The sequence below is a fragment of the Lutra lutra genome, chromosome 8 (assembly GCF_902655055.1).
Source record: "Lutra lutra chromosome 8, mLutLut1.2, whole genome shotgun sequence".
Taxonomy (NCBI): domain Eukaryota; kingdom Metazoa; phylum Chordata; class Mammalia; order Carnivora; family Mustelidae; genus Lutra; species Lutra lutra.
The window spans coordinates 108,227,048-108,253,875 of NC_062285.1; the positions used below are offsets into that span (position 1 = coordinate 108,227,048).

At 39.8% G+C, this 26,828-nt stretch overlaps 1 protein-coding gene across 1 annotated transcript in view; it reads left to right on the forward strand.

Annotated features, from left to right (window-relative positions):
• TMTC2 (transmembrane O-mannosyltransferase targeting cadherins 2) overlaps window positions 1-26,828 on the forward strand; it is a 432,486-nt gene that overhangs the window by 144,736 nt on the left and 260,922 nt on the right. The window contains 1 exon segment of the mRNA XM_047741689.1: window positions 23,244-23,814. Within this exon segment, the coding sequence (XP_047597645.1) occupies window positions 23,244-23,814 (571 nt within the window).

A 26,828-nucleotide genomic window follows, 5' to 3' on the forward strand; every position in this document is an offset into this window, starting at 1 on the left:
GGAAAATGTTTTGTTTCACCACAGAATAATAAACCAATAAAATCAGCTGGACAAACATTTATCAACTAAAGTAGGTGCTAACGCGAGGTGGGGATCCCTGTCTGAAGCTTGATCACGTGTTAAGAGCCCTGTTTTAGTTTATGGCAGATATATTCAAAATCACTAGTCAGGCTACAAAGCAGTGTCAACTAAAAGTCAACGACGAGCTTCTATATTTTAGTTTCAGTAGTTGGGGCTCTGAGAAGTCTCTGCTCTTTGTTGAGGTTCTTTCTTAAGGAAGTTGTGGAAGAAAGGCAATTAGATACATCTATTTCTTTTCCTCAGAATGCTTCTTTACTCATTCAGTTGTTTTATTCTCAAATGTATGGTCTGTTGCCAAATAAGAATGTAAGGAAAGTGGAGATCCCAAACAAATATGCCAAATATACAGCTGTTAATCTGTTAGCTAATTGGAATATTGACAAATTCTGTAATGTATTCAAGATTTTTGAGCTTAACTTTAAGAAACGTTAATTTTAACCAGCACTCTATCTTGACACTTAGGGCTGTTACCCATTATATGAATAATTGGTTTCCAAAACGTGAGGCAAATACAGCCAAGTAAGTAGGAGGCCTGGAGAAGGTTGTTCTACTGTCCTCTCTTAAACAAACACAGCAACAATACCGGAACTGTGCCAAAATATAATTACCTACCAGGTCTATTAAAGGTGATTTTCAAAGCTTAGAGATTTAAGGAAAAATATCTAATTAAAAAAATGTTGTATACATTTGTAACTGAAACGTTAAAACTGTGTTTCAAGTGTGGTATGTGGGCTACTTATTTTAAAGGGTGTACACATAGGATGGTCTGGGTGGCTCAGTTGGCTAAGTGTCCTACTCCCGATTTCAGCTCAGGTCATGATCTCAGGGCCATGAGATTGAGCCTTGTGTTGGGCTCTGTGCTCTGCACAGAGTCTGCTTGGGATTCTCTTTCTCCCTCTTTCTCTCCCTCTGCCCCTCCCCCTGCTTGCATGCTCTCTCTCTCTCTAAATAAATAAATTTTTTAAAAAATCCTTAAAAGGTATACACATAAAGATTTTAATATTTATTTAAAGGTATCATTGAAAACATTATCCGAATGTCAGATAGTCCATAGATGATATTACTAAAAACAAGGCAAAACGTAATAAGGAGAACAAAATTGAGGCGATTTAAAGGTAGATATTAAGTACAAGGAGTGCAAGGACTATGTGTGTGGCAAAAATTAGGGAGGTATTCTGTATGAATGACTAATGTGTGGGTAACACTGGATTATGAGTAACTGAGAAGTGGTATCCTACAAAGATAAGGAAGGATCAAATTCCAAGATTTAGAGTGCCTCTGAAATCCACCTAGTGTAGCCTTCATCTGCTATTTCATCATGACCATCTGTCGTCCATTTTTGGGCTTCCTCTGATGGAGAATCGCTACCCCTGGAGGTGGCATGTTCCATCACTAGATAAATGTAACAGTTAAAGTTCTTCTGTATAGCTCATCATCCAGCTGTTAGTAATTCCATGATCTCAGTCTGTGTCATGATAAATATAGAACAAGTCTAATCCTTCTTTCTTATGATGCAATTTCAATAATTTGAGGAAATTTATTATTGTTTCTCTTCTAAATCACTTTACGGGATAAATAAGCCTCTTCGAGAGTCCTCAAAGTGACGTGGCTCTGAGAGTTCCATATTGTGTTGGTTGCTTCTTTGAATGCTTTCTAGTTTTAAAGTGTCTTCCCAAATGGTTCCCTACAATTAATTTAAATGAAGTGGATGGTGCATTAGAATTCTTCTATGAGAGAGTTTATCACATAAAGTAATATGTATCACTGTTATTACAGTATGTTTAGTAATAGTGATAATATGTAACGATAATACAGAATAAATTGGGAAAATGTTTCAAGTTTATTATATCCTTATCATAAACACTGCAGATTTTTGATTATATATTTGCTTTTATTATAGTCAGTTGCAGTATATGTTTGCTTTTTTTTTTTTTTTTTTGGCTACATCATACTGACTCATGGGAGTCTTACTTTCGTCTAAAATCTACCAAGTGTTTTTCCATGCATATGTTGCTGACTCACATCTTCCCATCCTGCCGCTTTTGGCTTTGGACCTGAGTTTAGGTCTTAGGATCTAATCCTTACCCCTATTAAACTTAACTTTGTTTACTTCAGTTGGTCATCCCATTTGGTCAGGATCTATTTGGATATTGCACTCTGCTAATGCAAATTTTCTTCTTGGCTTAGAATGGTATCAACACTTTTTTTTTCCCAAATTAGGCATGTTTTGCCATCTTACTTTATTTCCCTGATTAGGAATGTAACGCGTGCTCATTGCAGCAGTCATTGGCCACCTGTACGAATTTTCTGAGGGTGCTAGTATTTAACCAGTTTCTCACTGGTTTGACCATTGCAGTTGGTAAAGAGCTGTTGCCTCCTCCTCTCCTGAGGCTCTCTTCTCCCTTGACCATCCGGTGCCCTCACTTGAGATCACCTGGAGCTCCCCAAGGTCCAGCTACTTAAATTGGAATGCTCAGTATAGTCCAGGTCCTATAAAACCTTGCTCCAGTACTGTGGCCAGTACCCATTCTGTGTTAGTTGTTAGTATTTTGAATATCGCCCCCGGGTATGACATAACATGTACGAAATCCACAACCACGAAACTGATCACTCACCTGAATTATAAGTTCTAGTTCTCAAGATTGTTTTTGAGGCCCAGGAGAGACTATTTATTATTAATTATTAGTAGCTAGTCTTCACTTTACTTTCTCTTACCTGTGTGCTGCTCCAGTCCTTTGTGTCATGTTTTCCTTTGGTAATTTAGTAGAAAATAAGAAATGATGGTAATTTTTATTCATTTGTATGCTCCTATAAATGTTGACTCTTGTTTCTACACGCCTATGGAGACAGAGTATCTTGTATATTTTAGTGAGGAAGTGATTCTGACATAACAGCTTATTCATGTACTTGGTGAAGCCTAACAAAGTGCGACACTGTGGTAGGCAGAGGAAGAGAGCCAAAGGTATTGATGTCCTAATCCTCAGCACCTGATGAGTATGCTATCTCTCATGGCAGAAGGGACTTGGGAGATGTGGTTAAAGATTTTTTAGTGGAGGAGAGTACTGGATTATCTGAGTGGACCCTGTGTAATCACAAGGGTTCTTGTGATGGAAAGAGGGTGGAGGAGAGTCAGAATTAGAGAAGCTGTGGAAGCAGAAGCTGAGTGATGTAATTAGTTGTTGGCTTTGAAGATGGAGAAAAGGGGCCGAGTCAAAGAATGGCCTTGATTAGCTGGAGAAAGCAAGGGACTGGATTCTTCTCTGGTGCCTCCAGGAGGAGCACAGTCCAGCTAATACCTAGATGAAACAAACCCATTTTGGACTTAAGACTGACCTTCAGAACTGTAAAATAATAAATTTGTGAATTTTTGGCCCTAAGTGTATGGTACTTCATGATGGTAAAAGTAGGAAACTAATACAGATATCAAGCTAGTAATTTACCTCTTTTGCCAATAGCGAAGATTATTCAGCTTTACTTCTTATAATGGTAAGTACCAACATAGCACAGAAGAAAAAAATCATTTGGCCTGCCTCCATCCCTCCATTCCTGCCCAGCCAGGAAGGCTGAGAAGTTTGTATAGAGTCTCAAAGTTTCCTACCGCTCCTCTGCTATCATTTTTTTCTCTCTCTTTATCCTCTAATTCACTTAGTTTCTAATCTGTATACTATATACATTAGCCAAAAAGAACAAAATCAGCCCATGTTAGATTTAAAAATATAGAAGCCCAGTTTGCAGAAGGATTTTTTTTTTAATATTGAGAGTGCAAGCAGTGGGGAGGGGGAGAGGGAGAAGCGGACTCCCCACTGAGCAGAGAGCCTGGACACCACGAGCGGATCCCAGACCCTGAGATCATGACTTGAGTCAAAGGCAGCTGCTTAACCAGCTAGCCACCCAGGCGCCCTTCCAGAAGGATCTTCTGACAAAAACTCTAATACCTATTCCTAAAGTCATCCTCTTGAGATGTGATTGGGAAATATGTTGTCTGCTTGTCTTAAGAGCAGCTTTATTTTTCACACGAGTTATGCTGGAACTTGGCTTTCCTCGAGGTTAACCGTCTACCGAGGTCTGCTTGATGCAAAATATGTACTATGGCTGATGCTCAGGAAATAAGGATGGATTTAAAAATTAAATGACTCAAGAAATACACAATGATGACTTCCCAATAGAGTTTAAAAAAAAAAAGGCCTCAATTTTCAGTGGAGTTGTCTTCTGGAAGTGGAAAAACTATAAAAAATTGTTTGGCATTATCTTAATTGTCTGTTTTTGAAGTTATTTAAAGACCGTAAGGCATTGTGGTTAGTAGAGAACACAGTAAAGGCAGAACACTCCTTGGTGAAATCCCTTCCGCTCCAGACAGCTTTCCAGTGTGCTGCACTAATTCAGCATTGTTTAGACCATTTAGTCAGCACTGTTAGTTGCAAACGAAATGGTGTGGGCCAGAGGGAATTGAGTAAAACGCAGTTATGCTCCTTTCTTCTTCTGGAATAACCCAAGCTGCCCCCCACCCCTATTATACATGAAATGAGGGCAAAGGGCCTCTTCAGTACAGAGGGAACACAGCTGGGAACAGTACAGAGTAGAACTTGCTTTAGAACACCAGTCCCAAGATCTGCTTTTTTTTTTTTTTGTTTGTTTAATCTGCATCTTAACTCTCTATGTGATGTTGGATGGCAGTCTTTTATTTTCTTCACTAAAGAAACAGGGGAAACATTTGTGACATCACATGGCGCCTATAAAAATATTTTAAAAACTAGAAAGTTCTATACATCCACTGATTCACCGTGGGTATTATTTAAACTTCTCTGTCGTTCTTCTCACCTCCTTTCGCCACTTTGGGAATCCAGATGGAATCACAAGATAAAATAAGCTGATGCAACCAGGGCTCACTTGGTAGTGGTGACAGGCTTGGTGTCATGATGTCATCACCCCATGACAGCCATAGCTTTGTTGTTCTTTGTTGCATTCCTGTCCCGCCATTGCTTCCCTCCCTCAAAATTACTAATGTGCCATAAGCAGTGTAAAAACAGTGTTAGTCCCAGAGTAGTGGTTGGTGAGCAAGATGCAGATAATGAAACTCTTGTTTTGTTGAAAGTTAAGCTTTTGGTTGAGTGCGCTTCCTACCATGATGATCATTTTCGGCATGTGGAGCCCATTAAGCAGTGTTGGAGCTGGATTCACAGTTTAATGTGCTAACACTGCGTCTGTTTCTACCCTGATGATAACACCTGGATCAGTTTAGAACTTGTGTAGAAGTTTAAGATCTGGTGTAGTTAATTTCTAAAACAACTGTTGATCTTTATATGTGTGAACCCCATGGTCTTGCACATTCCAGACGAATTCACGGCCATTTGGACACGCTCGTACCTGGGTGTGCTTTCAGAGTGGGAAATAAAAAACATGTGTCTTCCCCTCTAGGAGTTTATCTTCACTTAAATTCTGAGGGGTGACAATGATGAGATGATTATTTTGTCCCCCTTTTGGGATGATTAAGAAGATGCTTTATGTTGTATTTCTTGTAATAGCAAATGTTCATCTAAAATGAACAGGTGATGGATGATTTTCCGACCTGCTCTGTCAAAACACATGCATATGCAGCAAGCCATGTATGATGCCATGAGTTACTCTTGGGAGCCCTGAAATGGACAAGCATTAAAAATTAAAGAAAGGCAGTTCTGCTACTAAGGCTGTACACTTTATCTCTGTGGCTGCCTAAAAGCAGAGTGCCAGTTCACTGGAGCTTTGAGAAATGACTTTTCCCAGTGACTCACTGCCTTTTAAAGACAGCAGAGTTTGGAGTTCCTTTTGAAAGTGCTAAATGCCCTTGGAGAGTTGCAGTACAGTTATATTGCTATTAGAAAGATTGAACTTCTCTCCAGGATGCCCTCAGAAAAGAAACCATTAGAAGACAGGCCCCATAGAGCATTTGGGGGATGCCTATTCTGTTATCCTCACCAAGGCAACTTTTAATGTTAGTTTTTCAATGTGAAAATCCATCTACTGTGAGTGGAGTGATCCATCAGAGAGTGAGTGACGTTACCCTTTTCCAAGAGGTGATCACGTTTATGATCTTGAACTCTTCTAGATTATATTCCAGGTCATCATAAATTATAGGTTCTTTACTGCCCATGTGCTCAGCATTGGCTTAAATGGAGACTGCAGAGGACATTTTTCAAATTTTGTGTTGACTTTTATTTTTAGTAGCAAAGATACAAGAAGTTTAATATGTATTGTCCTGCTTTTTAGAAGGTGCTGTCTTTGAAAACATAACAATATGTCATGCGTGTGATTGGAAATGCCTAGAGTAATTCCTTTTCCACTCTGTGCAAGAAAAAATAGGGGTAGCTTTAAAAAAAATAGTTTGCAGATCACATTACAGTTGTTTTGTTAGAACTGATGTTCTTTAGTCCAAAAGAAATAGCAAGCCCAGCTTCTCTGGTGGTATGCAAGTGTTCTTTCAACGAAGCTCTTTCCCAGAATATCCTAATTAGGCTGTGCGCTATGACATAAGTCCTGTGACTATTTCTTCTTTCTGTTATGCTTGTTGATCCCGTCACTTAACTTTGCTGTTAGCAATCCTCCCTGATGAGTTAGACTGCTACAAATATCATTCTTGTGTTCTTCGATGGGCTAATGGACTTAATTTATCATTAATCCAGGCACACTTTCACATTGGCGTAATAGGGGAGAGAGGAAGACAGGTCCTGCAGAATACGCTAAAAGAAAAGATAGCACTAGTAACTGAATGCTAGATGTAATGATATTGAGCAACATTTCAGGGGGAAACAGTGCCCTCTTGGGGCACCTGCCTGGCTTAGTTGGAAGAGAATGTGACTCTCGATCTCAGGGTCATGAGTTTGAGCCCCACATTGAGTCTACGTAGAGATTACTTAAACAAATAAATAAATAAGCTTTAAAAAAGTGCTCTTTTATGGAGTCCAGAAAGGCAAGGGTGGTAATTTATTATAGTCACAGTCATTTGTTAAGTTCAAGAGAGCCCTCTTACTTATTATCTTATTTTATCTTTACCAGAAATGGTAAAGTTTACGGAGGAGAAAATGGAACCACTCAGCTAGTCAGTTTAAGAGAAAGAATTTGAATCAAGATTGGCTAGCTCTAGAGTAGGTAAGTGGGTGTTTAACATATAATGTGGATTTTAGGTGTTTCTTCTGATAAAAGATGAATGTAGATTTTATTTTTATTTTTATAGTTTGGAGTGAAGATTTGTGCTTTGATCCCTCTGACTGAATACCATCCTCCATTTTTTTTTTGAAGATTTTATTTATTTATTTGATAGGCAGAGATCACAAGTAGGAAGATCGGCAGGCAGAGAGAGGAAGGGAAGCAGGCTCCCCGCTAAGCAGACAGCCCGATGCGGGGCTCGATCCCAGGACCCTGAGATCATGACCTGAGCTGAAGGCAGAGGCTTAACCCACTGAACCACCCAGGCGCCCCACCATCCTTCATTCTTATACTTTGGTTCTGCTTGTTCATTTCATATCTAGTGAATTTATCAAAAATTTTCTTATTTTATTGGCAATCGCCGGTGTGTCAGAAATTATGTGTAGTGAAGGCAGTGATGGTCTGGATTGGATGAAAATGATGTTGTGGTCTGGTTTTAGAGTTTCCAACTTAATGGAGATTAGCTAATTAGGCAATCATGATATGGGGTGCTAAAAAGATACCCTTAATATCCAACTGCCCCAAGTTTGACAGTTTGGGAGTCAGCAAAAGGGGTAAAATGAACCGTGCTTAAGATTCTCACAAAGACATGTTGGTGCCTCCTAATTTGTCTGTTCATAGCATGAGATCTGAAAGAGCTGGTAGTTTTCATTTAACATTTAGCATGTGCATTTTAAGTGCCTACCGTGTAATTTAAAGAGCTCCAGAACAAAAAAGTGTCAGAGCTTCCTGAGAGCTTCCTTAATTTATTTCTTGATTATTAAAGTTTGGTTGCCGAATGACATCTATATTAGAAAGTACTCTATAAATGTCAATAAATTTAAGGAGTTAATATCTCCTTCACTCTTCATTCTTGGATGAAATATCTCTTGCCTTCCATGACAAATTAGAGAGTTGCTGGTGGTTTGTGGACCAAATGTTTGGGTACTTTGTGTAGGCTCATCTGTGTTAGCTTTAAATTAGAGTGTTTTCCTCCTTGCCTTTCTGTTTTTCATCAGGGATCATATATTCTTATGTCCAAAAAGACTGTGATTTAGCTGTGAGGCTGATTTTATTGTAGGGATGTCTGTGTTTCCTGTCATCACAGGCAACCCTGGTGAAACTTCCCATGTTGTGTGTGTATGTTGCTGCCATAGGTTCAAAGTCTGATCTTTCTCAGATGTATGTGAGTGTGTAACTTTTATAGCCAAAAAGGGATGCAGGCAGCAAAATTTTTGCCATAATATGTTTTCTATTATATTTTGTAATATGAAATTACAGGTTAGTTTTTGGCTTTCATAAAGCTGCCTTTTTCACCCGTCACTGGAAGACAACAAGCACCTTCCTTTGACTCATGTTTTCCAAGACTCCTTGGTGTTAAAAGAAGACTTTCTGTTTGAAATGCAGAAATTAAAAGAATATGGTACAAAAGCATTTTTTATAGCTTTATGGAGTCTTGAGGGCAGATATATGGATTCCAGACAAAATGCAATAATAGGCTAAGATTTTACTTTCAAATCATCTTAGAAACACTTCTCGTTGGAGATTTATTGTACATGTGGAGGAACAGAGCTGCTTTGAAGGTTAAATGGAATAGTTTGGAGAACAGCGTTCAGGGTCTTTCTCTGCCTCTTATTAAGTGTGTGCTCTTTAACTGACTTAACTGTCCAGCTTCAGTTTCCTATTTTATAACAGTACTCTGAGGATAAAATGAGATCGCGTGTGTGTGCTTTGTAAGCTTTATCAATCTCAATGTAAATATGAAGTAGCCCTAGTGTTTTATTTTATGTGTTTAGTTAGCGTTAATGCCCCACTGGCATGATCAGGAAATTTCTTACCTCTGCTAGACAACGGAGACCAGTCCTGGCCGGACTAAGAATAAGATACCTCTTAAAGTCCTATTTCTACTCACAAAGCAGTTCAACCCCTGTCGCTGAGAAACAGCACCAGATGTAGTATTGGCGAAACCAGGCTTTTGTATGAAATCTAGTCTTCCTGGAGCTTGGACGGATAAACAGGGTAGTGTATGTAATTATATAGGACGGTCTCTATGGTCTCTTATAAGCACTGCCGTAACAAAGCACCACAGACAAGTTGGCTTCAATGACAAATTTATTTTCTCATGGTTCTAGGAGGGAGAAGTCTGAGATCAATGTAGAGGCAGATTCTGGTTCCCCGTGAGACCCCTTCTCTGTTTGCAAATGGCCACCTTTGCTCTGCAGTCTCATATGGGTCTTTTTTCTTCCTTTCTCTGCATGTATGTTCCTAATGTCTGTGTAAAGGTTCTTTTTGGATAAGGGCACCGGTTAGATTGTATTAGGGCCCATCGTAATGGCCTCGTTTTTAACTAAATTACCTCCTAAAGGCATTAACTCCAAATATAGTCACGTTCTGAAGTACCAAGGCTGGGGATTCGACATGGGAATATTTTTTGCTTGGTGGGAGGGGTGGAGTGAAAATTTCGCCGGTAACATAGGGAGAGCGGTGGATGCGGAACTGAGATTTGCATTTGGTGTGGGTGTCTCTGAAATGTACGGATGCCATTGTGTCAGGCAGGACTCTCAACTTCTCCTGCCTGTATCTGCCCACACCCGCTTACTCACAGGGTGGTGACAAGGATTCCAGATAATCTTGAACACAAGCACATTCTGTAAAAGCTGGATACAAAGGCAAGGTGGTATTATGCTATGCGTACCTGTGAAGGGTACATTGGCAACGTGTGGAAATTTTTAAGTGGAAAAGACAAAGAATCATTGCACACATTTTGCTGAAAGAACTTTCTTGGCTATTCTCTTTGGCTGCAGCAGAAGCGTAGATAAAGAAGGGTGATTTGGTTAAGACTTAATTCAGAGAAGACAAGAGTTAGGCTAACAGATAAGCCAAACATCTGGACGGTGCAGCACGAATCTCTTTCTTCCCCCATCACCTGTTTTCGTAGAGTCTATTGGTTTCTTGGTTTAAATTTTTGTTCCCTAACTTCCATGGTCTGTCAGTATTCAGGCTGAGAACTTTTAGTGGGTTCACAAGCAGTGGTCGTAGTCAGAAAGTACTTTTCTTGTTTACCTAAAAGTGAAGTTTATGATTTCTCCTTAAGGATGTGATTTATTTATTTATTTATTTTAAATTTTTTTTTTTGGCGGGGGGGGGGAGTAATACTTGAGTAGTTGGGAAAAACTACCAGGCACTTAGTATATCTGTTCTGAATTTTATAAAGTACTTTTTACATACAAAGGTATGTGTATGTAGCTTGTCATTCCTACCTATTTAGAGTATATTTGGATGATCTAATGCTTAAGCACAAAGATTACATCTTTTTTTAAAGCACACAGAACAAGACCATGCACAAAATAGGTCTCTTGAATTTTTCATGGTTATTCTTGTATTTTTTCCTCTTGGAATCTGGGGTCCGATGGAGCCCATTCATTTATTTTTAGGATTTTATCTATTTATTTGACAGACAGAGATCACGAGTAGGCAGAGAGGCAGGCAGAGAGAGAGAGAAGGAAGCAGGCTCCCTGTTGAGCAGAGAGCCCGATGCGGGCCTTGATCCCAGGACCCCGGGATCATGAGCTGAGCCGAAGGCAGAGGCTTTAACCCACTGAGCCACTCAGGCGCCCCGAGCCCATTCATTTTTGAAAGCTTTGAACATCATGAAAAAACTATCCATCTAATGTTTATTTCTTCTTTTAAGAAATAGTCAAACATTTTTTATTTTTTGTAAATAAAAAAAATTATAAGGAACCAGTCGTTCTTTAAAACATATCATTAATGCTCAAGACTCCAGAGTAAGGGAAACAGTATGATATATTAAGTACAAAAACATTTTAATCATCTTTTTATAGACCTATGAATGTATGAAAACCTATGAAATGGATTGAAATTCATAAATGATATATATAATGGAGTGTCCTAAAGTGGTTCATATACTTGAATTAACTTTTTTTGGAACAAAAAGCTTTTAGTACCCCTTTTGGTACTAATTTCAAGACTGGAGACTTGAAAAAGCAGAATCAGGATATTTTCATTAAGCTTTTAAGTTGCGACTCTGATTCATTTTAGTACAGTGTGAAGGAGATGAGTTGTGACTGTAATCTTTTATGTCAGGATGGCATGCTAAGAATACAGTGAACAAATAATTGTGTAGAAAATGTTAATATTTTTGTCATGCCAATTGCAAGGCATTGAAAATATTTTAAGGTGTTAAGAAGTTAATGTTAAGGTAGAGGATTCTTTTAATCAGTGAAATAAAATGCTTGGGAGTATGGTTTTCCTGATAATCTCAGGCTGTTAGTTTTTGCTCTAATCTTATAAAATGCTTTTCTTATAATTACTTGGGGAAAAAATCTTTGGGCAACTGACCATTTAATTTTGAAATGAACATCTTTCTTTTAAATGGATTATTAATTAGCTTTTAGGGTCACTTAAAGTTTTTTCGTGGATATTTCCTATAAAAATTCTGAAAATGACAGTACTGATTGATCTGAGGAACTATAGATACTTGAAAAATATTGAATCATGTTTCCTTCTCCACATTTTCTCCCAGTAAGAGAAACAAGTGTCTGGCCAAACACTAGACTTGGATGAGGAAGAAGCCACCTCATCTGAGGAAGCTCTAGGAGAGTGAATGTCTAGCAGCTTTGGGCTTAGGTCCCCTGCAGTTGGGACTGCTTTGAATTAGAAGCTTTCCTTCCTTCCTTTCCTTCCCTTCCTTACCCTTCCCTTCCTACCCTTTCTTTCCTTCCTCCCTTTCTTTCCTTCCCTTTTCCTTCCTTTCTTTCCTTCCCTTTCCTTTTCCTTCCTTCCTACCTTCCTTCCTTCCCTCCTTCCTTTCCCTTCTCTTCCCTCCCTTCCTTCTCATCCTTCCCTTCCTTTCTTTCCTTCCCTTCTTTTTCCTTCCTTCCTTCCTCCCTTCCAGGGGGCATTGAGGTATTAGATGAAATTCATAAAACTCCTTTTTTGCTCATGGGAAAAACTCCTAAAGCCATGGAAGGAGGGTCCACGAAGAATGTTTCTTTAGCAACAAGGCTGAGCATTCTCAGACATTCTTTGCACAAAGCAGGCAATTACTCGGGGGCCCCATCCCTTGGATGTCTGACAACAGGCCTCTTATTACTCCAGCAGCCTCTTTTCATTCAGCATCTACAGGGTGGCAATTAAAAAAAAAGTTTTTTAGATGCCAGTTGTTTAGGAAGTCATTGTCTCTCCCACTGAAGTGTTTATAATCTAGTAGGGGGAGATCAAGATAGAAACAAGCAAGCTTAGTAATATGTTAATATGTGTAATGATAAATTCATCCAAAAACTTAGTGCCTTCTATTTCTGCTGGGACCTTGAAACTTCATACTGCTCCCACCAGTCCAGCACCCAACACTGAAATTTACTTGACTTACCTTAAGTTCCTCAAGGAATCTGAAACACTTCGCTCCTCCCCAAACTGTGACAGACTGTGGATGTTATAGGATTTCTCATTCGCCTCTCCTGTTAGCCAATTATTTACATATTAACTGGAGCTTTCTAAATATAATGGCTTATCCCTAAAGACAGACTCTAATGAAGGGATTATAGGTTAAGTGGCAAATGAATGCCAAAGACATTTGGGTAAGCCAATTAACCTGATGGTTTTTCACAGTTAATTATCACTGAATGAGCAGAGGTTAGTGCCCAAAGTGAGTGAACTACTTTAGATGAAAGTGATAATGTCCTATATATTTAAAATAATGAAGAAATTTAAAAAGAATTTTCCTAAAAGGTGAGTGCAGCTTATCAGTACCAATCATTTCTAGTTAGAATTCCGTTCATCAGAAATATATCAAATGCCTACCTACTGTGTGCTAGACTCCAAAAGATAAATTAGATGCTTTTCTACTTCTTAAAAAGTTAACAGTGCATTGGGGAAATAAAACAGGTTCTAACAAGACAATGGTTGCTCAAACCCAAAGACCATTAGGGAGATTGATATCTAGCCAAATCCCCCTCCATCCCATGAAGGACAATAGTGCAAGACAGAGTAATGGCAGTGATTCCTTTTACTCAATCCCTCAAGCTTCCCTCACTCCAGCAAAGGAACCTGTTTTTGTGTGTGTGTGTTTGTGTTTTTTTTTTTTTTCCTTTCAGATCCTAAGCTTACTATCTTCTGTTCTGACTCACGGTCTTTGAAACTATTAACTATCAGCCTGGCAACATCTCCACCACTGTTTTACTCCTTCATGTAACTCCTTTGATGTATGTAGACGTGCTTTTCTTCAGGAAGCTTTGGGTCTTCTTCTTCTTTCTCTTCTTCTTCTTTTTTAAGATTTTATTTTTTCACTTGAGAGAGAGCAGGAGTATGAGACAGCTCACGACAGGGGGAGGGGCCGAGGGAGAGGGAGAAGCAGAATCCTGACTGAGCAGGGAGCCCCACTCTGGACTAGATCCAGGGCCCTGGAATCATGAGCTGAGCTGAAGGCAGCCACTTAACTGACTGAGCCACTCAGGCATCCCAACTTTGGATCTTCTAAGTCTATTGGGAGTTTGTTTTGTTCTCTGTAGCAGTCAGGATTTCATGTTAGAGTACTAGTTTCATACTACGGTGAAATTGTCTGTACACTTATTTGTCTCCTCTACTAAGTTGACTGTTTCTCACAGTTTTGCTCACTATTCTATCTGTTGTACACTTTGATAATGTCTAGATCACTGAATAGATGGATATATGAGCAAGTTAATGATTTTCTTTCTTTCTTTCTTTTCTTTTTTTTTTCTTTGAGTAAATAATTTTCTTATGACAAAGTTCCTTTTTTTGGGCAGTGATTTTCAGTAGGGGGTGGAAGAGGGAATATTAGAATTACCTGTGCCCCATGTTCAATGCATTTATTTCCTCCTACTCCTTCCAAAATATCTTCCACATGTCATCCCATTTAGGATCCCTATTAATGTAGAAAGAATTCAGTGTGATTAATGGGAATGTGTGAGTATTCAGTGTCAAAATCAAGCATATTTGCAACAGTATCTAGGGAAGTTTGGGGGAGATTGTGACGTGTTGATCATGAGGGATCAAAGCCTATCTGAACAGATGTAACTGGATGAAGAATGGTGGTCTGGGCAGAGGAAGGAAAGAAATGGTTTGAGCAAAGGCCTAGAGGCTGGGAAGTTTGGATGACATTAAGATGCTTCTGGAGAAGTAATGGGAGATTGGCCCAGAAAGTGTAATGGGGATGGTTATGAATGTTGGGCTGTGAAGGGTGTTTATTATGGTAAGAAATAGGGCATGATGAGGGATTTTTGTGGAACAGAGTAGTGATGCTAGAGTTAGATTTCAGGAAGTTTCTCTATCTGCAGCATGTGTATAGTGGATCAAAGGGGAAAAGAAAGCAGTCAGGGATAACTATTTACTTCATTTTAACAAATATTTATCATGAGCCTAATATGTGTTGGGCACTGGGAAAAAAAAAAAAACATAGGGCATAATTCCTTCCATAAGGGGACTTAGGCCTAACCAAAGAAAGAAAAATGAACAGGCAGTTTCAGTAAGCATGCTAAACAGTACAGGCAGGAAATAATAAAAGCCTGAAGGAGACGACAACAGAGAAGTTAGAGGTGGATTCAAGAGAAACTTGCAAGTCGGGTTTTCTCTGAGGTTCTGGAGATTGTAAAAATATCCTTAACCCATTTAAAAATGGATGTAGGAGCAGAGGGAGAAGGAGCCCTTAAGCACAACTTTGATGACAGTGTTGGAGGAATGGCAGTACTTAATAAGGGGCTTCTATGAAAAAGGGGATGGATGATGAGGAAAATTTTTTGGGTTCAGACTTACTAAGCTTAAGATATTAAAAGGACAATAACAATATTGGTAATTCCAACTGCTTGGTTAGCACTCTTTTGGTTGTAGATGTCAGAATGACAGTTCGGATTAATTTAGGAGTAAGGGGCATTTCTTGGTTTAGTTAACAGTGTTAGTTTCAGGCATGATGGGCTCAAGCTGCAGCGGGAATGGCCGCTTTGTCACCTAGATCTGGGTTCTTTGGTTTTGGCTTGATTCTTCTTTGGCAGGCTCTGTCTTCAGGGAATTCTTGAGCAGAGCTAGGATTTCATCTCATTCTCAAAAGATGTTCTTTCTCAATAGACTACTGGGGCTATATTTGAGTCTGCTTGACCCGGCTTGCTGCTAAATCAGTTGTCACAGCCAGCAACGAGATAGGTGATTATAGTACACTAATTGGCCATGTCATATGATGACCTTTCGTCAGGAGGTAAAGACAGCCTCACCCTATCCATATGGAGTGAAAGTAAACCTGGGCTCTTCTCAAAAGAGAAAAAAAAAACCAAAAACCAAAAAAACAGGACACTGGGAACTAGCATCGCAGCAGCCCCAAACAACAGCAAATATCTATTACACACGACTGGATTTTTTTTTTTTTTAACAGATTTTATTTATTTGAGAGAGAGCGTGAGCATGAGTTGGGGGGGAAGGGGAAAGGGAGAAGCAGACTCCCCACTGATCATGGAGCCTGATGCAGGGCTTGATGCAGGACTCAATCCCAGGACCCTGAGATCATGACCTGAGCTGAAGTCAGCTGCTTAACCTACTGAGCCACCCAGGTACCCCAAGGCTCTGTGATTTTCCAAACATTTTAAGGTAACATTGCTTCATTTGATCTTCAGCACAACAGTTTATGAGATGTATTGTTATTATCTACCAACTATTAGTAAGGATGCTGAGCTTTAGAGAGGCTAACAGACCAAAGGTGGTACTCCTGGGGTTCCTGAAGGAACCAGGATTTCATTACTCTTCCTTCCATTCCGGTGTGGGTATCAATGGCCAGTTAGAAGTGGAGGTTCATGAGCAACACTCAGGTTGGAGGTGTAGGTGGAGAAGGCAGCTCTGGAGTTGGAAGTCTCAGAGGTGACTGACCGTAGATGGGGGACATGTCCAGAGAAAGAAGGTCAGGGAACAGAAGCAGGGGAGAAACATCCACCTTTGGGAGGAAAATGCGAAGGAGATGCTAGCCAAGGAGAGTTAGAAAGAGGTAGCCCAAAGGGCGGGAGGAAACTTAGAAGATTAATGTGTTGAAGACCAAAGGTAAGACTTCATGAATATCTATTATCTTGAGAACACTCTCAAGATAATAGATATTCATGAAGTCTTACCTTTAAGCTTAAAGAAATTTTAAAGTGAGATACTCATGACCACGATCCATAGGTTTTGGAGGCTATAAACATAATGAAGAGCACTGTGTTTGTGTTGATGACTAGCGTCACTCGTTTGGTGTTGAAGATAATAATACTAATAATGATAGCGGCTGACATATTACATATATTATGTCCCTTATACACATTCTATCACATGTAACAATTCGCTTTTTGCTTACTAACTCACTTGCTCCCCACAATGATCCCATAAGGCAAGTACAGTTATTATCCTTATTTTACAGATGAGAAAAGTGAGGTACCTTGGACTCTAGTGTCATTGGCTCTAGAGTCAATTTTCTTACCTTCTGCATTTCACTGCCCTACCCAGGCATAGCCAGATATAGCCAGGCATCCTTGGGTATCACCGAAGCATGGCAGGTCAGCAAAGCCCATTCTTTTTCTTTGCTCTTTTGTAGAACAAACTTCAACCCATCCATCAGTTGAAATTTTTTTTAATTTAATTAAATTTTTTTAATTAAAAGTTAATTAAATTTTTTTAATTAAATTTTTTTTCTTTAATTAAAAGTTTTTTCTTTTTTTTCTTTAATTTTTTTTTAATTTTAATTTTTTTTTAATTTTTTTTAAATAATTTTTTCTTTAATTTTTTTTTTCTTTAATTAAAAGTTTAGCCTTTACTTACTTTTCAGTAGAACCATTGAAAGCACCTTGGAAGAGCGTGCCATTTGATGTTTGAAGAATAGAAGCATTGTTTCTGCTCCAATGGACTAATGGTCCTCATTTATGGTGTTTGTGACTGAAAAGGTCAATGGACAGAAAAAACAGCAGTGAGAGAAACACACACGAGGACAGTTAGGATGGCTGTGTCACCCCATTCATCAGCTTTACAATAGTGTTGGCCTTTGTCAACATTTCCTAAAGGAAAAATCATAAGGCGGCAGAAACAAAGAGCCACAAATGAACAAAACTGGAACAGGTTAAGCCCTCCTTGAAGACTTGAGGGACTGGATCTTTTTGCTTCAAAAGACGGCCTCTCAGTCGTATGTTCTCTGGAGAATTCTGCCTGCAATTGTTTCTTTTTCACATCTGCTGCTCCGATGTTCTTCACCTTTCCCAGAGTGGAAAATTTCCTAATTCCTTAGTGTCTTTCTGAATTTTCAACACCAATTCACAGCAGTAACCTAAGAAATTATATCAGCCTGAAATTTTGTTTTGAGTTAAGGTTTTTCATTAGCTGAGAAATCGCAGAAAAGGTTTTAATATTTCCATTTTGGACTCTTGTAAGAAAATGCAAATGGGCAAAGATCTATTATGCTTAGTGTTGAATAACTACTTTTACTTCTCATTTTGCCAGCAGATTATTTAGATTCTATTAAGGCCCTTCAGGTTCGTATTTTTCTGAATATGATGTGAGGGGATGTGTCATGCATCCCTTATCACTGACTTGCATGTGTGACATGACTTATATACTAAAGCCCAGTACAATTTCGTCTTATTTCATGTTCTTTTGCCATAATATTCATTATGGTTAATAAAAACCTGCCTAAGCAGATAACACCCATCAGAGGATTTTATCATACTGAAGTCTCCCTTAGTAGAATATGTTCTGCATAGGGCTGAGGTGTTACATTAATCTCCCACTTTTGTTCAGCAAAACTGCCCCCTACATTTTTTCCAACCATGTAAACTTAGGCCTGTGTCTCATCAGAATTTTCTCTCATGGTGTAATTATGAGATTTGTTAATTCATTGTTTTGAAACCCTTGTTTTGTGAGAGTTAGATCTATAGTATATCTTTTTGGCTACTGCAGATGACTAGATTTATTGCTCTAAGTCTAATAAATTCTGGCAATGTTGTACAGCTTTTTAAAAGCAGGAATGGTTTTTGTGTGTGTGTGTGTGTGTGTGTGTGTCCTGAGAAAGTCTTTGTAGAGTCAGTTACAGCACTGGACTAGTAGCACATAGAAACCCTGGTTTGGGGAACATGGTTCTTTCTCCTGTCTGGATCTGCCGGTGAACGGGCGAAGTATGGTCCTGAACAAAATGTGCTTTCCAGCCTTGCTCACTGCGTTAGCAAAGCCACTTCCCAGAATGCTTTGCTGTCTGGCTTTCTACTGCCCTGAGTTTGATAGTCTGCATGTTTCTGCGTTGATATTAGATGAATTTACGTCAATATCTCAGTTAATGTTTAGTAGAGGCCAGTTGGCTTTTCATTCTGAATTACTTGAAATTCGCTCTCTGTGAGAACACTGTTTGGCAGTTTGGCAGTTTTTCACATTTCTTTAAATTTTAATTACAACCCATCAGGTCTTAAGCCGTTACTTCTGGGTTAGACTCTTGATGAATGTCAAAGCAGGGTGTTTTAATTTAATGGATCCAGAATAACATCTGTTTCTAATATTTTTAAAAGCCAATTTATATGGAAATTTGGTACATAGTCGATACACGGAGACTTGTAAAAATAAAAATAAATATGGAAAATCAAACCACTGTGATATAGTAGGTCTTCTGTTAACAAAGGATTTCACTGATGACTCGGTTCAGCTGCTTCTACCTAACACCCAAAATATCACAGTTTAGAATAAACAAGATAGAGATTTATTTCTCATACTCACAGGATGGAGAGGTAGTTAGCTTAAGACTGGTGTGGTCTACCATAATAGGGATCCAGTTTCCTTCAGTCTTATTCCTGTGCTCTGCTGGGCATGACTTTTATTCCTAAGGGTCCCTTATGGGCCAAGATGGCTGCAGGAACTCCAGCTAGTACAGTTTTTACAGTTTTACTCTAGCAAGAACAAGGGAGAGTGGAAGAGGGAAGAACCCTGAGCTTTTTTTTTTTTTTTTTTTTTTTTTAAGGACACTTTCTAGAAGTAGTATGTAGCACTGGCCAAAAATTCACAGCAGAACTGTATTTAGCAGCAAGGGGAAATAGGAAATGAAATCTTTTTTCCAGATGACCATGTACCCAGCTAAAAAATGAAGAGCTAGGAGCTAGGAATATGGGAAAGGGGAGATTAGAGATTCACTGGAGAATTCACTGGAGAGATTCACTGGAGAGATTCACGTTCAATGGAGAACGACTATCTCTGCCATGTTGAGCATTTTTTAAGACACGATTTTAATAGACCTTCAGCCTTTTTATGGAGCATCTAGAAAACTCAGCTTGTTCTTCTATGAGTAGATAATTTATGTAGAAGGCCTAACATTGTGTTTGGCTCAAAAAAGATAATCATCAACTACTGTTGATACGTTTTAATTCTAACCCCTAATTGCATCTAATTTCAGAGACTGTGCACCAAGCTGACTTTAATAAGGGAGTTTTTGAACATTGTACCCCAGTCTTTATAGAATAATAACACCAACCGCTCCCAGAGCCCAGATGTCATTTGTGCTAAGTCTCCAGAACACTCATGTGTTGGCAAGATAGTGTTCTTTGCTTTTCTACATAGAAGATAAATGAACAATTACAAGTGTTTGTTAACTGCTTTTAAGGTAAAGCTATTATCATCACAGGGGAGCCTGGGTGGCTCAGTCAGTTAAGCTTCTGCTTTTGGCTCAGGTCAAGATCCCAGCTTTGGGCTCCCTGCTCAGTGGGGAGTCTGCTTCTCCCTCTGCCCCTCCTCCCACTCGTGTTCTGTCCCTCTGTCTCCCTCAAATACATAAAAATCTTCCCCAAAACCTCCCCCCCAAAACCACCCTACCATTATCTTCACAGAAACTGAAGCTCATAGAGGTCAATTGGGAAGCAATTTAGAGAAGGAGGTGAAAACCAGCATCACTGCATCGTTTTATTCCAACCAGGATGCTGTTATTTCCACTGGCTATGTCACCTTGGATGGGTTTCTTAATCTTTTTGAATTTGTTGCATTTTCTTGTTTTTGAGGACACTCAGGTAAATTACAGAGCTGGTGATTCGGGCACGTTTTTCCTCAATCCAGGGCTCTGCCAACCTGGTTTTTGGTCGTATGCATGTGGAAATTCCTTTGCTCTGCCTGTCTCACAGTGAAAGGCAGAACAGGTGGAGGGGCTAGAGGTCAAAGTCATCATGTGGCTTTCTGTCGTATAGTCTTCAGCTACACATGTGCCCACACCCCTTAAAAAAGCCCTGACGTCAGACGAGGCAAGAGGTCTCTATATATGGAGTAAGTGTCCTGACCGTCTCATTTCTCTGTCCTTCTAAGTCGTGTTCCTCCCCTGTGTTCTATAAGCACAGAGAGGGACTAAGGATACAAAACAGTGCAGATACCTCCTATTCTCTGGAGGGTATAATGGCCTAGAGCAGGGATCCTCCCCAGTGAATCATTTACATGCCAACATCTGTACCTTGTCCACCTGTACCAGCAGCATTGATTCTTTAATATTTGTCTCTACATTGACTTTTTAATTTTTAACATCCTTATTCTGAGCAAACAGCTGTGAAATCCAGCTTTGATTTGATAATTAAATTTCCTTTCAAATACATATTAAATAGAAGCATTAAAATTTTTACAAGGTTCGCCCGTGTAGCTTCTTACATACTTGCACTGGTTTGGAGATCACATTTTGGGAATCCCAACAGAGTGGAAAGAGCATGGGCCGGGGAACCCTACCCTGCTATTTCCAACTGTGTGATTTTGGAACCATTATTAGTTCTCAACCATAATTTGCTCACTTGAGAGATGTAGATAATATCTACTTTGTCATTTACTCTATGGATTAAAGAAGATAGAGCCAAGGAAACAATTACGGTGTTTGGGAGAAAGCGAGCTCTCAGCAAATACTAGGTTATTCTTTCCTGAAGTCTGTTTGGCGAACTCAGGCATGTAAACCTGGAAGTATGAATTCTCAAAAGCAGGACACAAGGCACTTGGTAGAGATGATTATAAGTCCTGTGAGAACTCAGAGCGGGGACAGGCTGAAATTTTCTAGAATGAAGGAGAGGGGGAAACATTTGGATGAGGGAGAGACCTTATTCCTGGCCTCCCCAACTCTCCCTCAATCTCTCAACTCAAAACATGGCTGAAGGACCAGTAGCTTTGGCATCACTTGGGAGCTTGTTAGAACCATGGTGTCTCTGGCTCTCCCCAGACCTACTGACTCAGCACCTACCTGTAAACAAGTTCCCCCCTCTCACCCCCCACCCTCCATGATTTATATGTCTGAGAAACATTGCTCTGGGCACAAATATTCTTTTTTTTTTTTTTTTTTAAGATTTTATTTATTTATTTGACAGAGAACACAAGTAGGGAGAGAGGCAGGCAGAGAGAGAGGGGGAAGCAGGCTCCCCACTGAGCGGAGAGCAGGACGTGGGGCTCGATCTCAGGACTCTGATCATGACCTGAGCTGAAGGCAGAGGCTTTAACCCACTGAGCCACCCAGGCTCCCCCAGGGCACAGATATTCTATCTACAGTTTCTTCTTTATTTTCTTTCTCTCTCTCTCTTTTTTTAAAATAAGATTTTATTTATTTATTTGACAGAGAGAGACACGAGAGAGGGAACATAAGCAGGTGGAGTATAAGAGGGAGAGGCAGGCCTCCCACCAAGCAGGGAGATCTGATGTGGGGCTTGATCCCAGGACCTTTGGATCATGACCTGTGCCAAAGGCAGATGCTTAACATCTGAGCCATCCAGGCGCCCCTATAGTTTATTTCTACTGGGGAGCTAGCTAGTTCTTGCTTTAAGCAGCTCTCTGCACAAAGACCACTAGTGTCCCATGGGCTATGCCTTTTAGAAAATGTAGATTCTCAGACCTCACATTAGCCAGCTGTCTGTCATCTGCATTTTAAGCCAGGATACCACATGATTTTTAGGGCGGTTGTTTGACGACTGCTGCAGTAAATCTTTTTAAACACTTTTTTAAAAAAGATTTTTTTAAATTTATTTTTTAAAAATTTTATTTATTTGATAGAGAGATCACAGCTAGACAGAGAGGCGGGGGGCGGGGGTGCAGGCACCCTGCTGAGCGGAGAGCCAGACGTGGGGCTTGATCCAGGACCCTGGGATCATGACCCGAGTAGAAGGCAGAGACTTAACCCACTAAGCCACCCAGGCTCCCTGCTGCACTAACTCTTAAATCACTGATAGAAACTGCAGTTGTATTTGCATTTAAACAAACTTTGGAGGAAAATAAATACAACCCTAATTGTAGTGATCTTAAGCAGTAAGGGGAGGATCTGAATTCAATCTGTATGTAAAGCCTTCCGTAAGGCTCATTTTCATCAGTCTTGTGTGTACCTGGGACCCCATCGTACACATGATAACAGCTTCTGGGAAGGCGATATCTTAGCTATGTCACATATAGTTGACCCTTGAACAACACTGGTTTGAATAGCATGGGTCCACTTCTACATAGATTGTTTTCAACCAATAACAGTACTGTAAAGCCTTTTCTCTTCCTTATGATTTTTTTTTTAAGATTTCATTTATTAGAGAGCATGAGAAAGAGCACGAGCAGGGGGAGGGGCAGAAGGAGAGAAAGAAGCAGACCCCCTCCCGCTACTCCCTCATTGAGCAGGGAGCCAGACGCAGGACTTGATTCCAGGACCCTGGGATCCTGACCTCAGCCAAAGGCAGCCACTTAACTGACTGAGCACCAGGTCCCCTCTTCCTTATGATTTTCTTAATAACGTTTTCTCTAGCTTACCTTATCAGAAGAGTACAGTATATAATACATACAACATACAAAATATGTGCTAATCGACTGTTCATGTCACCGGTAGGGCCTCTGGTCGACAGTAGACTATTAAGTTTTGGGCGATTCCCGAGTTATACTTGGACTTTCAACTGCCTGAGGGTCAGCGCTCCTAACCCCCATGTAGGTCAAGGGTCATATGTCTTCTTCTTTTTTTTTTCTTTCCATATTTTAAATTTGATTTAAAAAAAAAAAAACATTTTGTTTTTTAGCCGTGCTATCAAGACTAATCAAGACCTTCTCCCCGAAACTCCATGGACACACATTTTCTACAATGATTTTTGGGGGACTCTTCTAACCCACAGCGGCAGCCACAAATCCTACCGGCCCCTGTGCACTCTTTCTTTTCGCCTGAACCATGCCGTCGGAGGCCTGAATCCTTGGAGCTATCACCTGGTCAATGTCCTGCTGCACGCGGCCGTCACAGGTGTCTTCACGAGCTTCTCCAAGATCCTCCTTGGGGATGGATACTGGACCTTCATGGCCGGCTTGATGTTTGCCTCTCACCCCATTCACACGGAGGCAGTCGCGGGAATCGTGGGCAGGGCTGACGTCGGGGCCAGTCTCTTCTTTCTCCTGTCCTTGCTGTGCTACATGAAACACTGTTCTACGAGAGGCTACTCAGCCCAGACTTGGGGCTGGTTCCTGGGGACGGGGCTGTGCGCAGGCTGCAGCATGCTGTGGAAGGAACAAGGAGTGACGGTGCTCGCCGTGTCCGCAGTTTATGACGTCTTTGTCTTTCACAGGCTGAAAATGAAACAGATCTTACCTGCCATCTATAAAGTAAGTGATTATTGGTGCTCAAGCATTGGGTTACTGAGCAATTCTGCTTGCCTGGTCCTTTTTACCCCATTTAAAAAGCAAATTTGTTCCTCTTCAAAGAGAAGCTGGAAGAAGTTACGTTTTGGTCTTCAGTAAGTGGAAGTGTCCTTTTCGACCTTTCCCTCCTAACATGCGTTTCATTCACGGATTGTTTTATTTCTTGGATGTCCTAACTTATTTTCATGATTTCAAAGAGGGTAGAAGGGCACTTTTGCCTGGTAAAGATTAGGCAATCTTTGTTTTTATTCATTCTTTATTTCAGCCCAAATTCTCTGTAATCCAGTAGATTGCCTGTAATGTGTATTTGTAAAAATATCAGAGCGAGTAATAGAGCCAGATGCTAAACTCTACAGAGGGGAAATCCTCTGCCATTTGTTAATAGTATTTTCCTGACCCAACTTTGGAAAACAGCCCTTCTCTGTAGGGTCATGGGAACTCAAATTCTTCAACAGTGAATCATCTTCACCTTTTTCCTTGTTGTAATGAATAAGAATAGAAGAATCAAAGCAGAAAGAGGTTATTATAGGTTTTGCCCTGAGGCCAATTAAGACCTTTGCCTCAGGGCTTAATATTTGCTTTTCTGTATTCCCTTAGTGGTTTCAAACTCAATATTGTCTGAAGGTCACAGAAGTGCAGAAGTGCTTTCAGATCCCATCTACCTAAAGAGAACCAGTTTTTGGCTAGTGTGTTAAGGGAAGGCATTGGGCAGACAGAGGTGTGTTGAGAAACTGTCTCCTTCCCCATTTCTCTCTCATTCATAATAAACTTGCCCTAGCTCTGCCTTTTAGTGTAAGGTGTGAACTTGACCACTGTTTGCAAACCTTGGTCATGTTTTAGGCCAGCTCCTCTTTCCTTTTAGACACTTACGTGAGGAGGTATGGTTTTGGATACTTACCCTGATCAGGAATGCTGTCGAGTTTACTAGTTCTGGTGACTTTTTCCCCTGCCCCCTACCCTCAATTCTCAATTTTATTTAAAATCAAACTGGGAAGAAATTGAAGTGAAAGGAAAAAATTGAGGGAAGTAGAAACATTTATTATTACTATTACTTTTAAATGACTATTTTTTTCCACTTAGTAGGCAGGGTAATTACTGCTACACTTCTGTGAGGAAGCATAACCCTTTCAGTTGGAACTTAAGTATCCAGTGGTTAATGAAGTTCTTTTGTGATTTCAATTACATGCTGAACCTGTAACAGAAAACTCTGGTTGGGTTGAGTTTGATGCCTAAAAAAGATGCAGTTTGAAAGGCAAACTCTTAATTTCAAATCCATTTTAACTATTTGTTCAGGAAAATTTAGGGAGAGAAATCTTTTTTGTTTGTTTTTGTTTTAAAACCATATCAACAACAACGGCAAGCTTTCTTCATTTTCTGGAAATAGTAGATAGAATACATATAAATCATGGTCCTTGTCCCTGTGGGAGAGAGGTCTAGTTTAGGACATAGATGCTCTGTGTTTCAGGACTTCGCATCGATAACCTGTGAAACGTTGTGGTTCAACATTGTACAGAATTTCCACTTTACTGTCTCATGAATTAGGAAAGTATTTTGGTATATCAACTCAGGACTTGGCGTTTATGACCTTCTGAAGTTCCTTTCTAAGAAATTTTCAGTTCTCTAAGCGTATTTTCAAGGACAGAGTTGCTGATAGAGATCCTTATTATACCTGTGTCCCATACAGTATTTGGGACATAGCTGTAATAAGAAATTATTCTTTGTTTATCCAAAATTAAAATGTAACCAAGCGTCATGCTTAAGAAAATGAGAAACGTCACCAGCAAAGGAACTAGCCATAGAGAGTGAAGTCCCCCCTCCCCGTGCCATGGGAAAGGACTTAACACTTTGAAAATTCAGTGTCCTGAGAAGTTTCCAAATGGAAACTTGCCTAGACTGTCTGGCAGCCACTGCATGTGGGCAAGGGAAGTAGTCAGGGCAGCAAAAACACTTCATCTGGGAGTTGGTATCTCAAGCCCACTCTTTCTTTCATTCTCAGGTTTTGGGCCAATGAGCTTAGAGAGAACATTTTGGTAACAGATTGTATAGATTTTCAAGGGACTATAGAGATCATCTATGGCATTCCCCTTATTTCCAGCTAAGGTGTACAGACCAGAGATGTGAAAGTCACCCAGAAAATGGGAGAATCACTAGAACTAGAACACATATTTTGTGTGTGTCTAGCGATGATTTTACTATATTGTAAAGGTGTGAAGATGAATGAACAGATGTAATGTCAGATGACTTCCTTAGAAGAAAATAGAATGGAATCAAATATTAACTCACACTGGCTGAGTAACCTTGGGCTAGTTGAATGACCTGCTTCTTTATCTGGAAATGGAGATCATGAGTGTTCTCTCATAGAGATGTTGTGAAGATTAAATGAAATTGTGGGGCGTCCAGTGTGAGCTGGGTGCCCGGTGTTTGGAAGGCACCTGATGCATATTAGTTGAGAGAAAAAGAATATTAATGGAAATTATAGTTCTTTATTTTAAGGAAGAGAAGGCCAAAAGATAAACTGCTGTTTGTCTTTAAACATACAGTGCTTTTGAAAGCATATGAATTAGGAATCGACCAAAGCTGAAGCATGAATATTTAAGCAAAAACTTTCATTTAGAATTTTATGACTATGGGCTTGTAAACACTAGCACAGATTACATATGGAAGTTATAGAAAATTCCATATTCTGTCTTTATATTATATAGATTTCTATGCCTGGGGTGAGTTAGAAGAGACTCTGAAGGAAGTGAATTAAAAGACTTTAGAAGGTCCTTTTCAACCTTAAAAGAATAAATCATCTTAAATATCTTACCAATTAACTCCGGATCATGGTTTGCCAGATGAAATAAACTTCCCTGCCCTATTAAAACACAGCTTTTATATAAACAGAAAACTCTAGTGCACAAATGTTTAACTCTATTATGCAAAGCAGTGAACTAGCCAAGTACTCAAATCCCAAAATGGCAGTCCTCTTAAAGCTG